Here is a 17107-nt window from a genome sequence, read left to right on the forward strand (position 1 = left end):
GCATCGTATTTTCAGTTGAGAAATAAAGCTACCAGAAAATTCTTCCATAATTTGTTTTCTTTTACTTTTCTTATTCTGAGTTTGTATTTGGGTATTACAGATCCTAAGCTTTGATATCCAAAATATACTTGTCTTGTACCTGCTTCAATTCGTATCTTATTTTTTACTCTTAACATGCTTCTCAAAACCATATCATATCTCTCTCTTTGTCACACTTCTCACAAGTCAAGGGGAACAGTCTTTATACTCTTTGGGATAGATGTCAAATTTGCATATCTTACCCTCCCTGACCTCACCTTCATGTGGGGTATTTTGGATTTGTTTGGTTTGGTTTGGTTGTGACCATAAAAACATGTGTCTATGTGTGTGTGTTGCCATATACATTGTCACGTAAAACACAACATGAGTATATGTATGCATGCGTGACACGCTATCCGCAAGCCGGGGGTCTTCAAGGAAATAGCCACTCTACTTTCACTCTACTATTAATGGTAAAATTGTCATTTAGTTAGTTAAAGAATGTAATAATTACACAATTCCAAAACTATGTACCTTTTTCATTGCGAATATTTATTTTGGGACAAAAGTAGTAGTCATTTTTATGGTATTTCATAACTACCGTAATTATTGTTTGGGTGTACCTTTAAAATAAACTAATACACATGTAAATTGCAGATTATGAGGACAAAAACACACGACATAAGGACACAGAGTTGGATATAATCAGAATAACTAGATTTCATGGTTCATACTACATATAATCATAGAAATCATTAATCTAAGAGTATGGATTTGAGTAAGAAAATATGTCCCAATAAAATGCACTCTAATCAATTTTAGGCTTCTAACACCCTTTGCATTTAAGTTGATAAAATTTTATTAGCAGTGTCTTTTCTAGTTGCTTTTCCGGTTTCTAAAACACAAATGCTTCAAACTCCATTGGTGCCAAACCAAGACAACAGGATGGAGCTTGGAAAGAACCAAATTTTTTGAACCCTCGGTTTACTTCAAATGGGTCTTTTCTAGTTGCTTTTCCGGTTTCTAAAACAAAAATGCTTCAAACTCCATTGGTGCCAAACCAAGACAACAGGATGGAGCTCGAAAGAACCAAATTTTTTGAACCCTCGGTTTACTTCAAATGGGTTGGTTTTTAGAAGACATAGACATGTATTTACGTTAAAAAAATGTCTAGTTTATACCTTCTTTTTAATCTTTCCACCTGGAAGTCGTTTTACTGGCTCTTGCTTTAGCGCCGAAGAACCTGCAATTCATGAAAGACGAAAGTGAAAACAAGGTTAGATTATTATAAGAAAGCGGAAGCTTAATGTTAGAAGAAGAAAAAATATATTTCAATGTACACCTGAAATTTGCAAAAAAAATAGCTATAGAAATGCTAAAAAATTAAAAAGGTGGAAATAAGAACTGTACTACATCCACTGCTAGCTCTGTGTCATCTACTTGTCCAACGAACTAAGGCCGTGACAACTACTTTCTCCAATGATCTAAGCCTGTTTTGCTGTAAAAAAATTCTTATCCCCTTTCTCCTACAACGTTATATATATATATATATATATATATATATATATATATATATATATATATATATATATATCATATGTGCCATTTGCTTGTTGCCTTCTCAACGACCCTAAGGCCACTTTGCTCTTAGAAGAACTCATTTTTTTTCAACAGCAAGTATTCTAACAAACCTATGAGCTTGACATGAATAAAAAGCCACATTTACAATTGGAGATTTCGGGATATCTGATTCAACAAATTAACATACGCATGCATACTCTTACCAAATCATGGATGGATACATCATTCATACATGCATACATACATACATACATATATGTGGTAGCAAGCATATAGTGTCACAATTCAATGAGAGATGACACCTACCGCACTATCTCAGGAATGAGTACATGTTGATCAACTTATGTATTTTCTGGTAGACGGCCAATATAGGCGAAGCAAAAATTAGGGAGATGGGACAAGCTTGGTGTAAATTACTAAACTGCTTGTGTCAAATTAAAACTCTAAAACTGTCAACGGTTCTTTCTGTTGAAGCTTACGTGGAGTCTGAAGTTTTCTTGTTTCTGTAATTAATATCCCTAGTCTTTAGGTGTTCTAAGACGTGCTTGAACCAGTCTTCAAGCCTGTTAGATAGCTGCTTATTTTCGCTTTTCAGTTTCTTGTGCTGGCTATTTATATGCCCCTGCTTTCTGCTTCAATAAAAACAGAGATTTAAGCTGTGCGATTCTGATTATTAGCTTTGAGATTAACAATTGGTATCAGAGCCACAACCAAAGGGGCCTGATTGAGAGAAGGGAGTATATACAGAAGAGAGGGACTCTGAGAGAAACACGAGAGAAGAGAGAGTATACAGAGGAGAGGAACTCTGAGAGAAACACGAGAGAAGAGAGGTATACACGAATGAAAAGTGAGTATGGCTGATAACACGAAAGACTTTGTTCAACCCGCCATTCCAAAATTTGATGGCTTCTATGAACATGGGTAAAATTGATATTTGATGGAGAACTTCTTACGAGCCAAGGAGTACTGGAGCCTCATCGAAGATGGATTCGATGTTCCACAAGGAAGACAACCAAAAGCAGAAGAGGCAAAGGTCATTGCTGAACAACAACTGAAAGACAGAAAGGTGAAAAATTATCTCTATCAAGCTATTGATAGAGATATCATGGAAACAATCTTGAATGACGATACTTCGAAGCAAATCTGGGATTCCATGAGGCAGAAATACAAGGGCTCAACACGAGTCAAAAGATCACAGCGTCAAAGTTTGAAGACCGAATTGAAGGTGTTAAAGATGAAAGAAGGGGAAACGATCAATGCTCATTTTGGAAAGACTGTCCATAGCAAAATGAATGAAGCCTATGGAGAATCAATTAGGAGAACGACATCACTGGAAAGATTTTAAGGTCTCTTGTCCCAAAGTTTAATTATGTTGTATGCTCCATAGAGGAGTCCAGCAATGTAGAGACACTGACAGTAGATGAACTTCATAGCAGCCTCTTAATTCACGAGCAAAGAATGAAGGGGCCAGTCGAGGAGGAACAAGCACTGAAAGTGTCGGTTGAAGGACGTTGGGAGAGAGGCAGAGGCATGCTGCGAGGCTGAGGAAGAGGCAGGGGAAGACAACCGTTCAACAAGGCCCTGTTGGAGTGCTATAGGTGTCATAATCTGGGGTACTTCCAGTATGAGTGTCCTAGTTCGTCGAAGAATGCAAATTTCTCAGAGTTTGATGATCAAAATGAGATGTTGTTGATGGCAAACACTTATCTATGTCAAAACAAGAAAGAAGGTGTGTGGTTTTTGGATTCTGGGTGCTCAAACCATATGATCGGCAACAAGGAGTGGTTCATACAACTAGACGAAGAGTTCAGGCATTTGGTGAAGCTCGGAAATGATTCAAAGTTGAAGGTTATGAGAAAAGGAAACATTAGAATGGAAGTCGAGGGTCAGACCCAGATTTTAACAGATGTGTTTTTTATCCCGGAGTTGCGTAACCACCTGCTCAGTATGGGTCAGCTTCAAGATAGAGGTATAACTATCCTGATCAATGAACGAGTTTGCAGGTTGTATCATCCGAGAAGAGGTTGCATTATGGAAAGCAAAATGACAACAAACAAAATGTTTTATCATAGATACCAACATTCTTACCACCGAATCTGCTTGCTCTAATTGCTAAAACTCAGGAAGTAAGGAAGCTTTGGCATAAGAGGTTCGGGCACTTGAGCTACGAGAATTTGGCACTCCATGAGCTGCATGAAGGGAAAACAGAATCGAGCAACCTTTCCTAGAAAAAGCATTTGGAGAGCAGCAAGACAATTGCAGCTCATACATTCAGATCTTTGTGGGACAATTTCTCCAAAATCACATTTGCAACTTTCAAAATCTTCAAAGCCAGGGTAGGAAAGGAGTCTGGAAATCAGATGTGGTTTAAGAACTGACAGAGGAGGGGAGTTTAATTCCAAAGAGTTCTCCAAGTTTTGTAATTTACATGGCATAAAGAGGCAGCTTACTACACCCTTTACGCCCCAACAAAACGGAATTGCTGCGTGTAAAAATCGCACAATTCTTAATATGGTGCAATGCATTCTTGAAGAAAAGAAGATGCCAAAGATCTTCTAGCCAGATGCTGCAAAGTGGGCATGTCATGTACTCAACAGGAGTTCTACATCTGCAGTAAAGGAGAAGACCCCAGAAGAGTGTTGGAATGACGTAAAACCTAATGTTGAATATTTCAGGATTTTTGGTTGTATGGGGAATGTGCATATACCGGCAGAAAAAAGGCTCAAGCTGGATGCTAGGAGTCAGAAGCTTATAATGATCGGGTACAGCAAAGAGTCTAAAGGGTACAAGATGATAAATCCCATGAACCTGAAAGCCATAATCAGCCGTGATGTTGTCTTTGAGTTAGAAGAATATTGGGACTAGGGGAGGACAGAAAACAACACAGTGAACGTTAATCTTGATTGAGGGGAAGCGTATGAAGCATTGTCAATGATGAGTATGAAAACGCTGACACCAATGAAGAAGTAGATGGAGAGGGGAGTAATTCTTCATACAACAGTGAAGAAGATCGAGTCGAAGGAAATAAAAGTTCTCCTTCTCGTGAAGGCCAACTCCTCCAGCACGTGAGAGAAGGGAAAGAAGAGCACCGGTCTATCTCCAAGACTACATCAGCAGGGAAGAAATCTCAGATGAGGTCCAAAACTTTCTTATGTTTATTTTCATCTGATGATCCAACCTGTTATGAGGATGCATTAAAATCAAAGAATTGGAGGGATACCATGAATATGAAGATTGATGCTATAGAGAGGAATCAGACCTGGCAGCTGGTTCAACCACCGCAAGGAGCCAAAGCAATAGGAGTGAAGAGGGTGTACCGAACAAAGTTGAACGAAAATGGTGAAGTAGACAAATACAAAGCTCGACTAGTGGTAAAAGGGTATGCACAAGAAAAGGGTACTGACTACAACGAGGTCTTTCCCCCGTTGCGAGATGGGATACTATTCGGATGGTGATCGCTCTGGATGCACGAAATGGCTGGAAGCTCTACCAGTTGGATGTTAAAAGTGTGTTCTTGCACGGAGAACTCAAGGAGGACGTGTACGTTGCACAACCACTGGGATATGAGGTAAAAGGCGAAGAACACAAGGTTTATAAGTTGAAAAGGGCATTGTTTGGCTTAAAGCAGGCTCCAAGCCTGGTTCAGCAGGATCGAAAGCTACTTCAATAAAGAGGGATTTGAGAGGAGCTGCCATGAACATTCCTTGTTCATCAAAAGGGAAGAAAACAAGATCTTGATTGTAAGTCTTCACGTAGATGATCTGATTTTCACTAGTAATGACTTCATTATGATGCAAGATTTTAAAGATTCTATAAAAAAAGGAATTTGAAATATTTCTTGGGTGTTGAGGTGCATCAATCCATATTAGTCAAAAAAAATATGCAGGAGAAGTTCTTAAATGGTTCGGCTTAAGTGATTGTAATGGAGTCAGAAACCCAATAGTTCCTGCAAGCAAATTGTCAAAGGAAGATGGAGGGAAACAAGCTGATGGGACCTTGTTCAAACAGATGGTAGGAAGTTTAATTTACATGACTACTACCAGGACCTGATGTACTGTGCGTGTCTCATAAGCAGATGCATGTCAAATCCGATGGAAGCACACCTTCTGGCAGCCAAAAGGATTCTCAGGTACAATTAGAGTACTATGGATCTGGGGTTATTTTATGAAAGGGGGCAGAAGGATGAATTATCAGCTTATACTGATAGCGACTATGCGGGTGACAAGGATGATCGTAAAAGCACGTCAGGCTATGTCTTTATGATGGGTTGAGGGGATGTAGCATGGGCCTCCAAGAAGCAACCTGTAGTAACCCTTTCAACCACCGAAGCCGAATACGTGGCTGCTGCCTTTTGTACAAGCCATTGTATTTGGATGCAACAGGTCATTAAACAGATTGATAGCATCATGTCCAAATGTGTTGTGATAACTGCTCCACCATCAAGCTTGCAAACAATCAAGTCTTTCATGGAAGGAGCAAGCATATTGAAGTGAGATTTCATTTTTTGAGAAATCTTACAAAGGATGGAACCAATACTATGGAGTATTGCGGGACAAGTGATCAGCTTGAAGATGTTATGACTAAGCCATTGAAAATGGAGCAATCTGAGAAGCTCAGGGGACTACTTGGAGTTCGAGCAGCTGAAGACTAAATCAATGTTGTATGCATGTTTGATCTAGGAGAGGAATTGTTGGAGCATACATGGAGTTTGAAGTTTTCTTGTTTCTGTTCATAATATCCCTAGTCTTTAGGTGTTTTAAGACGTGCTTGAACCAGTCTGCAAGCCCGTTAGATAGCTGCTTATTTTTCGCTTTTCAGTTTCTTGTACTGGCTATTTATATGCCCCTGCTTTATGCTTCAATAAAAACAGAGATTTAAGCTGTGCAATTCTGATTATTAGCTTGGGGATTAACACTTTCACCCGCCTACCTCATTCTCATCCATCCAGTCCTGTCCAATTCCGTCCACATACCAAATGCACCCATCAAACACGAACCAAAGTAACATAAACCGACACCAACTGATCATCCGCAAGAGGCTACTTTTCCCCTAATATGCAAACTAACATTCTTAATTGGGTTTGATATGCATATAATTTAAGGTTTACAACCTCTGCAAAGTGAATCATCATACCAATGCGTACACCATGTTATCAAGTATATGGTTACATATATCTATTCCTATATGCACACTCATTGGCACCAATTTGCAACACCATTCTAGGCACTAGCATTACCAATTTACCATATTAATATATCATCTCCACAAAATCCAATTTTTTGTTACCAATGTGAATACAATCAAAATCAATCACCAATCAGTACAACTAGGTGTAGCACAAGTGTGCTACTGAGAGTTTGAATTAAAACCACAACAATTCACAAAAACAAAACTACAAATCATGATTACCAGAAGGTCCAGTGCTATCCGTGATCGAAAAGGACTGAAGCTGATCTGAAACTCCATCAGCTTCCTTCGAATTTGATTCTGAATCATCAAAATGGAAGGGAAATAACAAACTTTTATCAGAAAAACTGAACATGTTTATGAAAAAACATTCAAATGTTTTGTAATCGATGAAAAAGGTCAAGTCTTTTACCTTGAATAAGATCTGGATAAAGTTGCGGTGCGTTTCGAATCAACCAGGGCTTGCATTTTTCGAAATCGGGTCCAAATTCGCAGTACTCAGCGGGTAACCCACAAACACCACAGTATGGAACTTGAACCGGTTGAGGCTTTTCCGCCATTAGAGGTGGTTAATTATTGAATTTATGAAGTTAAAGTTCGCTCTGTGAAGAACAGCGATTTTTGATTTTGAGAAGGGTTTTTTGGCCGACTCTGGAAGAAGAACCAACGCAAATAGTTTTTAAAAAATAAAGAGTTAAGTTACGTTTTTTAATCCCCGTGGTTTGTTAAAAATTACAGATTTAACCCCTGTAGTTTTGAAATTGTGAGTTCGTCCTAGTTCACGATTTATTTTTATTTTCATCTTCAATATTAAACACTAATTTTAAGTATGTAGGACTAACATAAATGAATTGTAAATTATAAGGACTAAAAAATCAATAAAATTTAAACCATAAGAACGAAAACAGTAATAAATTAAAAATTATGGAAATGAAAAACGTAATTCCAAAATCATAGGGACAAAAAAGAAATTTTCAACAAACCACAGGGACTAAAAAAGTAATTTACCCAAAAATAAACAATAGAAATAAAAATGCTGACGTTATACCGTATGAAAAGAAATTCAATAATTTATATAAAAAAGAAGGCCCAATGTTAGGCCTTAATACGTGGCCCAATTGCAAAAAATACTCCAACTCGTTTTTCCAATTTAGTTTTTTAAAGTTTAAACTTATGGTTGTTTGGTTGGTTTTTCATTAAGTCGTATATAAATAAAAAAAATTGAATTAATTAATTTATACGTATGGATTTGAAAGATTTTTGTTTGGAGCTATTTCTTAATAAGTAGAAGGAATGTGTTTTTTAATTGGAAATCACTTAGTTTTCTACTTAAAGCTCCCCTAAGCTTATTGAATAGATCGATTTCTATATCATTAAGTTAGTATCAAACGGTCATGTATAGCTGATCAAATAAGTTGTAAATCACATTAAGCTCGTTAAGCTGATAACAAAACGCGCCCTTAGAGACATAAGAAAATATATCAAAACAAAATAAAATTTATCTTAATTCTTATTTAGCGTACCCATGAAGAGTTTTTCTTCTTGATTAATGTAATAAGCATGCAATTTTTTCTAACTTGTAAAAATTATGAATATTAAACAGTGGAATCTTGTAACTATCAATGATATAAATAACAAATTGTCAAATTATATTATAGTTGTTTATTACGTTCATAAAAATGTCACATCAAAATAAATAGATGTCATACAAGCTTAAACCCGCTTTATCATGTGAATTAGATACAAATAAAAAGCGTTTTAGACCTCAAAAATAAAGATTTGAACACTGGTTTTTCAAATATGAACTGCAACACCAAAGTCGGGTCAGTCTTAAAGCAATTTGTCATTTACGATTAAACCCCTTCGGAGTTTTTTCAATTCCCATTGTTTTGATATGACTTCATTTATTTAAAATATACCAGAAAGTAGATAATACAGAGACAGTGATAACACGTTGTTCAGATGGGATGAATGAGACTTAAAAGAGCGGAAGTGGCTTTGGGCTTGGATGAGGATCCCATCATTGATGAAGCATGGACATCCATAAAAAGACTATGGCGCGGTTAACGTGCTAGGACCACAAAATTTTAATGTTGTATTCAGTAGACACGTTTGTTGCTTGATCCAGTTATCGACTGCATTCCATGATAAGTGAAAATCAATTTGTATTCGTACTTAATAGACAACTGATTCACTGTGCTATATAGAGAACACAAAAGAATAAGTTACAAAAGGTAGGTATCCAATAAAAAAAAACTATATCGCATGTATCTCAGTGTCAGTAGGTCTAAATAGTCAGCATATTGGATCACTGGTTTTTAAAGATGACTTAAAAGGTCCTTTTAAGGATCAAGCCATGTTTGTTTTTTTTTCACAAGGATAATCAACCAGTTCCAATATTATAAGTCAATTTTTTAACGAGGCTAAAACGTTGTTGATCCTAACACATAGAGATAGCAAAAGTGGTTGAGTTCGGATCAGGATGAATATATTCAGTACGAGCCAAAGTTTGGTAGGCTTAAGTTGACCTACGTTAAATTAAAGATTATATAAAAACTAATATTATTGAGAGATAATAACAAATTTTACAAAAATAATAAACTTAAGAGTAACTGCAAATTTGGTCTACATGGTTTGTCAAAAGTAACATCTTTCGTTTCAACAATTTTGAAATTATAAGATGACAAAACCGGATTGAAAAAATATTTGAATTTGGTCCCTCTTTTTGACGTTTTTGTTAAATGAGTAGCATTTTTATCATTTTATCGATATTTTTTTTTTACCCAATCAAAATTGAATTTATGATTTTGGTCCTTCTAGTTTTTAATTTGGATAAATGACAAAGAGAGGGACGAAAGTTGAATGTTTTGTAAACCATAATGACCATCTTGTAATTTTGAAAGTATAAAGGACAAAAAGTATTATTTTTGAGAAACTATAGGGACCAAATTTGTATTTGCTTTAAATTAAAAAATGTCTGAGCCCGGGTTCGAACCGGGGACCTCTAGTGTGTGAGACTAGCGTGATAACCGACTACACCACCCAGACAAGATGCATTCTTTCATTGTATACAGTTTATATTCATAATCAATAAATGAACAATCCAACTAATTTTAAAAGTAAAATATATATTTATTCGGCTATCAAAAATAAATTTCCACATTTCTATTTTAATTTATCTTAAAGTAAATATTCATTTTAAAAAAATAAGTGCATACTTTTTTGCCTTGCCATTAAGACTATATTTAGAGAGTGTTTGGGATTGTTTATTTGAAACAACTTATGTTTTTCTACAAAAACATTTATCAACTTATTACAAGTAATAAGGGTTTAACTTCTTCAAAAACTTCTTATACCGGTTTGACACCGGTATAAGTTGTTTATCCAAACACTCAAAAGTGCTTATTACAAGTGTCACATTAAAATAAGTCAATAAGTTGTTTTTATAAGTCATCCCAAACATCCCCTTAATCACAATCCCATCCTACCCAATCTCAATTAAAAAATTATTCTCTCTCATCTACTTGCACAATCTCCAATTTCAAAACAATCTCAGTTTTTTTATTGTTCATTATTGATCCAATCCAACCTAAAATATTATTTTGTAAAAATTATATATTTAATTTTTTATCATATATAATTATTATTTTTTAATTTTAAGTATAAAAAGTAGATTGGACGAGCTATTACATATTTTAAAACCTAATTATAATTAAAAAAAAGTTAACATACAATTAAAAATTGTTATGTCAACATTAAACTTTATTTATAGACAATTTAAAATTATGAATTTTGATATATTTTTTAATTTTTAATTTTTTTAATTAAATAAGTTTTATTTAAAAAAAATCAAATTCAACCAACGACATGATACCATGTGTCAATCTCAAAAAAAACAATGTAACAATCCCCAATAATCTTGATTTGCTAGGTGAGTGTGATCCGAAGAGATTGACAATTTATTTTATTTTTTTAAAATTGTTTTGTCTTTTTCTACAATCTAATTGGTGAGATTGCTGATAAAATTAGTCTAAGGGATAAAACAATCAGTTAGTTTATTAAAAAGTGTAATAATTACACTTTTTAAAAACTGTATGTATTGTTCATTGTGACATTTATTTTGGGAATGGATGGAGTAACTCTTCCTATTTTGAAAAAGATGACATTTTCACGAGTTCATATTTGTCTCATTTTGTCACTCACATTTTAAAATAACCCTTTTTATTTGCCAATATGTTATCTATACTACCTTATTAAACATCTTACCCCAAAGTCTTAAAGTCTTAATTTTTGTAATACCCAAATTACCCCTCTTCATTTTACCTTCACGCCTCCCCACCCCCAATATTTTCGACCTCACTCTGACACTCCACTTGACCTCACCCTTCCCATCCTTCACCTTCCCCAATGTTCACCACCTGTCCCCCCGATTCTCACCTTTACCCAATGTTAGCCACCCTTCCCACCCTTCACCTTCCCCAATGTTACCTTCACGCCTCCCCACACCCCAATATGCCTCTTCATCATTTTATTTTATTTTACCCGTCAATATACCTCTTCATTTTACCGGCTCCCCCTCCCCCAAGAACACTTCCCTTTATCGACTCCCAACTCCCAAGGTGACGATTCACTCCCAAAATGGTTTCTTTAAGAATCGTCCATCGTCCCTCTCAATCGCCCAAAATCGTTCAATCGTCCTTTGTCCAAAATCCTTTAAGAATCGTCCATCGCCCACCTCCATCGTCCCACCGCTGCCGTTATAAGCTTCCACTACAACTCTACCAAGCACACCTTCTTACGACTCCACCTTCACACACCTGTGCACGCCTCCACCTTCACACACCTGCGCACGCCTCCACCTTCACACACCTTCTCCAAGGCAGCATGCGGTTCCTTCTCCAAGACGGCATGCGATTCCTTCTCCAAGACAGCATGCGGTTCCTTCTCCAAACCCACCTCCACCTCTGTTCTTTCTTCTACTTATTTGGTTAGACGACTTATAAATGATCACTCCTCTCACGATTACAATCTGGAGGTTTCAAGCGAGCGATTTTGTGGAGGTTTCAATTGATCACGACGACGACGAAGAACCCGATGCCGGAAAACCCAACCTCCGATCAAGATCCTTGATTCTTGTAAAGGTATGGTGTTAGGTCTGGTGTTTCTTGGGACTTTCATTGGTGGTGTTTCTCCTTACTTCTTCAAATGGAATGCGCACTTTAGCTGCCGTCGTCCATCATCCCACCGCTGTCGTTGTCCATCGTCCCACCGCCGCCGTCGTCCATCATCCCACCACCGCCGAATCGCCTTCAGGTATGATTTTTGCTTTTAGTGATTTTGCTTTTGTTTTGCTGTTTTGGGTATCGTTTTGGGTATGATTTTGCATTACAACTTTGCTGTTGGTGATTTAATGAAATGTTGAGTTTGAGGTTTCTGTCCAGTTGAGTTTGAGAATGAGTTTGAGGTTTCCACCATTGCACATCCCTCTATACACTATAGCAAGAGGTAACATTAATGGAATAATCTTTTATAATATGAATAATGAAACTTAAACATCTTCCCAGTAACATATGTATGTTATGATGACTTGCATGTTCAAATGATTCTTTCAATGAACTAAATGTGAAGAATTTGAATAATATGAATAATGTTCCTTTCTGTATGTCATGCTCTTTCCATTTTTGTACCTTTTGCCAGTAAACATGTCTCATGCTTGCAGGATAATGTTTGTGCAACAAATAAGTTAAAATTACATATTATTTCTCATAGGTTCTTGAATTTACATGACATGTTTATTCTGATTCAATTTATGCATATTTAGACTTCTTATTTCAATTTTTTTCCATTAGATTCATCCTCCTTGTATATCAACTGTGGTGGAAAGCAATTTGAGGATGGAAAGAAGGTATATGAAGCTGATGTGGAGCGAGGTGGTGCTTCACATTTCTCTTCGACTGGGAGTCGATGGGGATTTAGCAATACTGGTCACTTATTGGGTAACGGCCGTGATGATTATATCAAGTGGTCTTTCTGAACTGGAAATATCCACAATGGGTTGGGTTGAGGGGAAAACGCTAAATTGAAGATAATAAAATCATCGTTTTAGTTTTTTGTATATAAGACTTTTGACCCGTCTTGTCCCATATAATCTGCATACCAAACGCACTCTTAATGAACTTTTTACATCCCGCTGCATTGCGCGGGTAGATAACTAGTATATGTAAATAGGTTGTATCACGAAAAGACCACCCAGCGACCAAGACCAGAAACCAATTCGAATTTTGATCTTGACATGTCGGTGGTTTTTAACCGTAGGCATTTTGCCAGGAAGTTGGTGGGCTCATCATGAATTAGGTCGGGGTGGCTGGTGGTTTCGGGATCCCGTGGAAAATGCTTCTTTTATGTCATTTGGCAACGATCTTAAATAGGCTAAACACATACAAAAACTAAAAGAGAATTCTACGAAATTTCCAAGGGGTGTCATTTACACTAAATCCAACAAAAGCTACATTAAAAAGCTGGTAAAGCAATTATTACATGATTCAAAAGAAAACATATAGAATATTGGTGAAACCAGCAATCGGCACCCCCTCCCCCCAATTTGATCATTTTGGCAACTTATTGTCTTTTCGTTACCAAATAAAACCTTCATATACATTAAATGAAAAAGGGACCATACCACCCCCACTTCATTTAAAGTTTGAGTTTGATCCTTAACATAAACATCACTTTCCTCTTCTTGTATTCTACCAAATAATACAAGGTTTTATTTCTATTTTAAGCTATGTAAATTATGGCTTAATGAAATACTGATTGCTTCACAATTTATTTGTAAATTAGTTTATAATTATAATTATAATTATCAGTGTTTCTAATTCAACAGAACTGATTAAACTAGTTAAACCAAAACAATTTGACTGTTTGATCATCCATTACTAAGTTCACCAGTTTGAAAATTTATAAAATTAAGGTTTGATTTAACCTGTTCAAACAATATAAATAACTTAGTTGGTTTGATTTGCAAAAATATCAAACGAACTTCATCGAGCTTGCCCAAGAATTTCAATCTCAAACCAACAGCAGATCTATGATTTTTATGAAGTGGGTGCGCCTTTGAGGTTGATCAAATGTCCGCAAAAGTCTTCTGATGTGTTTTTAATCGAATTCCATCATTTCGAGTTTTTTTTTGTTGATTTTGAGAGATTTTGTAAAAAAAATTTGGTTGATTTCAAACATATTTTTCTGGTTTTTGGCTGATATCTCTTGTATTTTCTAATATACCGAAACACCCCTCAAAGTTTAGTAAGTGCACTCATATAAGAAAAATTAACTTACGAAAGTTGGTTGAGCAGGTATATGGGACCTCACTGTCATTTGTACACCCTTGAGCCAACCCATGAACACATATATTACAACTAAACAACCAGTATTGTGTTCTTTTTTACTAGGTTGTAAATAAGTCGAGTCAACCTCAAGCTTAATTATATGGTATTAAGTTAAACTCGACTTTGATTCGATAACTCAACAAATCCATATGCAAACTTGAAAAAGATATGAACTGCTTTTCGACAGTTTAAGTAGCTTAAAAAAATATTCTTCGGGATTATCAGTACTGAAATTAGTCTTCAATATGAAAATCTTGTCCCACATAGGGAAGGAGGTAAAACATTAATCGATTTTGCTGTATCTATACTATATTATAAAGAATTTAACAAAAACTCTTAAAAATCATTTTTATGCATGAAGTACTGTATATTGATGCATATTACTTAAAATTCAAGATTACAAATAAATCATGCATAAATACAACTTATTAAAGCTCCATGTTTGAATTCGTGTAACTAACTGCGGATAAAAAATAATCAAATAGATGATAAACATCTCATTTTAAAATATAAAAAATCTAAAGTATAATTAGGATAATTATCGAGTTCTAATAAAATAATTAACAATTATCTTTATCAAAAAATTCATATTATTAAACCAAATATAAATTATTTCTTTATTGAGCGTAAATTAAGTTATAATTAAAAAGTTGAATTAAAAAATTACACAAAAAATGATGAATTTTAAATAGTTAATTTGATATTAATATCGATATATTTTTGTCAAAATTTTATGATATTTTCAAATTTATATTTTATTCAAAAATAAAAACATCATCGTTTTTTTTTAAATCACATAAGACCATATTATAATATCGATCGAGATAAAAAATAAAATAAAATATTAAAATCAAGATGTATTTCGTTACATTACTCGAGTACCCTTATAGTAAATCTTAACCTATTTGATTTATCAAACAAGAATAATGGGTTTATAGACTTTCTGCTTGATTTTCTTATCCTTTTGACCGCTTTTTTGTTGTCGCTTACTTTTACACTTATTTAGATAAGATTAATGACAGCTTTTATGGTTTAAAAAATCAACAACCCAAGCCTATATGTTCATTAAGATAAAAACGATTTGTTGTGTCCTTTGTCTAAGATTAGGTAAGTCTTATCAAATGTCATTTGGTCTAGTGATATGTTTGACTTTTTAAAAGTTTAAAGGTTTAAACCTCACCAAATGTAAAGAAGACGTGTGAGTTTATTTATTCTATTTGTCGTATATAAATATTACATACTTCAAAATATTAGGTAAATCTTCACGGTAATTTACCCTTAACTAGCATATTACGGGGGGGTAATATTATTCCAAAGACAGTGATTTTAAATCGCATCCAAATCTTGTTTTATTTATTGTTTTCTGAAGCAAATTTTCTATCAATTATTCCATAAAATAATCTTAATCTAAGCGATTTAAATATCTATCAAAACTATATTAAATAAAACAACTTGACTCAAATTCAACCGAAAACGTATACAAAATTTCGACCAGAAAGCGTATATATACAAAATTCGATACATCCACGATTTTTTTTTCGAGCATTTGAAAAAACACATGAAATTTTATAGATTTAGTAGATCAAATATCAAATACAGTAGTCGCAATAACATACTCAAATAATACTAGCACTACAATACACGGAGCCAGAAAACGGCGATGTAATCATTTTCAGGCTCCGACCACCGTCTTTCCCCGTGGCCGCCGGACGGTGAATTTTAAATAGCAACAAAGTAATCAAAATTACTGAATTACCCCTATATATTTAAGGTGGTAAACAAAGATGGATAGCTCAAAAAAGTAGGGCATTTTCGTAAAAGCATACCATTTTGTTTCAGGCGGAAGTTCCTCTGTTCAACATTTCTCTGAATCTTTGAAGCGACTCAAGCCTTTGTAATTTCAGTTGCTGCTTAAATCTTTTGATGAAATCATCGGCTTTTGCATCTACACATTCATCTTTCCCACCAATCGCGGCCTTCATCGTCGCCGGCCGCCGCCGATCAACGTCGTCTTTGTCTTTGTCTTTGTCTTCGTCGTCGTCGGATTCCGGCATCCTCTTCTCGCTACGGGATTTCGTTATACTGTTTCGCGGCTTCTTTGCCGGAGTGACGTCGACAGTTTCCGGCTCGTCGTTTGTGACGTTATCGTCTTGAATTGGTTCATGATGTGGGTCCCGGTCCATGTCGGAAAGTTCATCTTTGGTAAAAGATATGTCGCCGACGCCGGAATGATGGTCGGAGTTAAAAGGGGAGGGGAGTTTGAAAGATTTGACTCGCTCCAGTAGAGATGGAACTCGAGTGAGTTGACTAGGTAGGTCGTAATGAGTTTGTTCCGAATCGTGTAAGTCGTGTGACTGGAGGCCTATGGGAGGTGCGTAGAAAGAAGAGAAAGAGAGATCGATGGATTTAACTCGTTGCAAGAAAGACGGTGGTCGGCTGAGTTGACCCATTGAGTTGTAGCCGGTGATATCGTGTGATTCTGGAGTGGTGGCATAGAAAGATGAAAAGTTTACTGATTTGACTCGTTCCAGTAAAGAAGGTGATCGAACGAGTTCACCCTGTAAATTTTGGGGAGGATGATGGGGAGATTTGAAGTTTGAAGCTATGAAGATGATGGCTATCATGAGGTTAAGAACACAGAAGAGAACAGTGGGTGTGAACCAGCTCGTTATGGAAGTTATCGCCATTGATGCAACGCCTCCCACCATATCTTCTTCACTGTGTTTTTTCTTAATGAAGATGAAGATGAAGATGAAGATGTGAACGTAACTGTGATGGAGATGGAGATGCAGATGCCTTGACTCTTATGTGTTTTATATACAACAATCAAATATATATAGAGAGAGACACGCGGAGCCATCAAACAAATCTTGCAAACCATTCTTATTTATCGATTTATTGTTTAATCTTATGAAATTTTTTTATAAAATTGTTTA

General features: G+C 35.6%; 2 protein-coding genes and 1 non-coding gene across 3 annotated transcripts in view; all 3 read right to left on the reverse strand.

The window, feature by feature from the left end:
• LOC112501004 (translation machinery-associated protein 22-like) overlaps nucleotides 1-7444 on the reverse strand; it is a 14528-nt gene extending 7084 nt beyond the window's left edge. Inside the window, exons 1-3 of the mRNA XM_025104630.1 lie at nucleotides 7199-7444; nucleotides 7009-7086; nucleotides 1200-1261 (exon numbers count right to left, since the gene is read on the reverse strand). Coding sequence (XP_024960398.1) covers nucleotides 1200-1261; nucleotides 7009-7086; nucleotides 7199-7346 — 288 coding nt within the window. The 5' untranslated portion in view covers nucleotides 7347-7444. The remainder of the gene's footprint in view (nucleotides 1-1199; nucleotides 1262-7008; nucleotides 7087-7198) is intronic.
• A 2316-nt stretch (nucleotides 7445-9760) lies between these two features.
• Nucleotides 9761-9834, reverse strand: TRNAV-CAC. The gene has a single exon. It is a non-coding gene; the product is annotated as a tRNA-Val (tRNA).
• A 6172-nt stretch (nucleotides 9835-16006) lies between these two features.
• LOC112500047 lies at nucleotides 16007-16858 on the reverse strand. The gene has a single exon (XM_025103306.1). It carries the CDS (start codon nucleotides 16856-16858, stop codon nucleotides 16007-16009), a length of 852 nt encoding a protein of 283 aa, XP_024959074.1.
• Between the last annotated feature and the right edge of the window lie 249 nt (nucleotides 16859-17107).

Source organism: Cynara cardunculus, assembly GCF_001531365.2.
Source record: "Cynara cardunculus var. scolymus isolate 2C chromosome LG 17, CcrdV1, whole genome shotgun sequence".
NCBI classification, from domain to species: Eukaryota; Viridiplantae; Streptophyta; class Magnoliopsida; order Asterales; family Asteraceae; genus Cynara; species Cynara cardunculus.

Coding starts and splice junctions, on each gene's coding strand:
- LOC112500047 (XM_025103306.1), bottom strand. CDS start 16,858: ATGGCGATAACTTCCATAACGAGCTGGTTCACACCCACTGTTCTCTTC.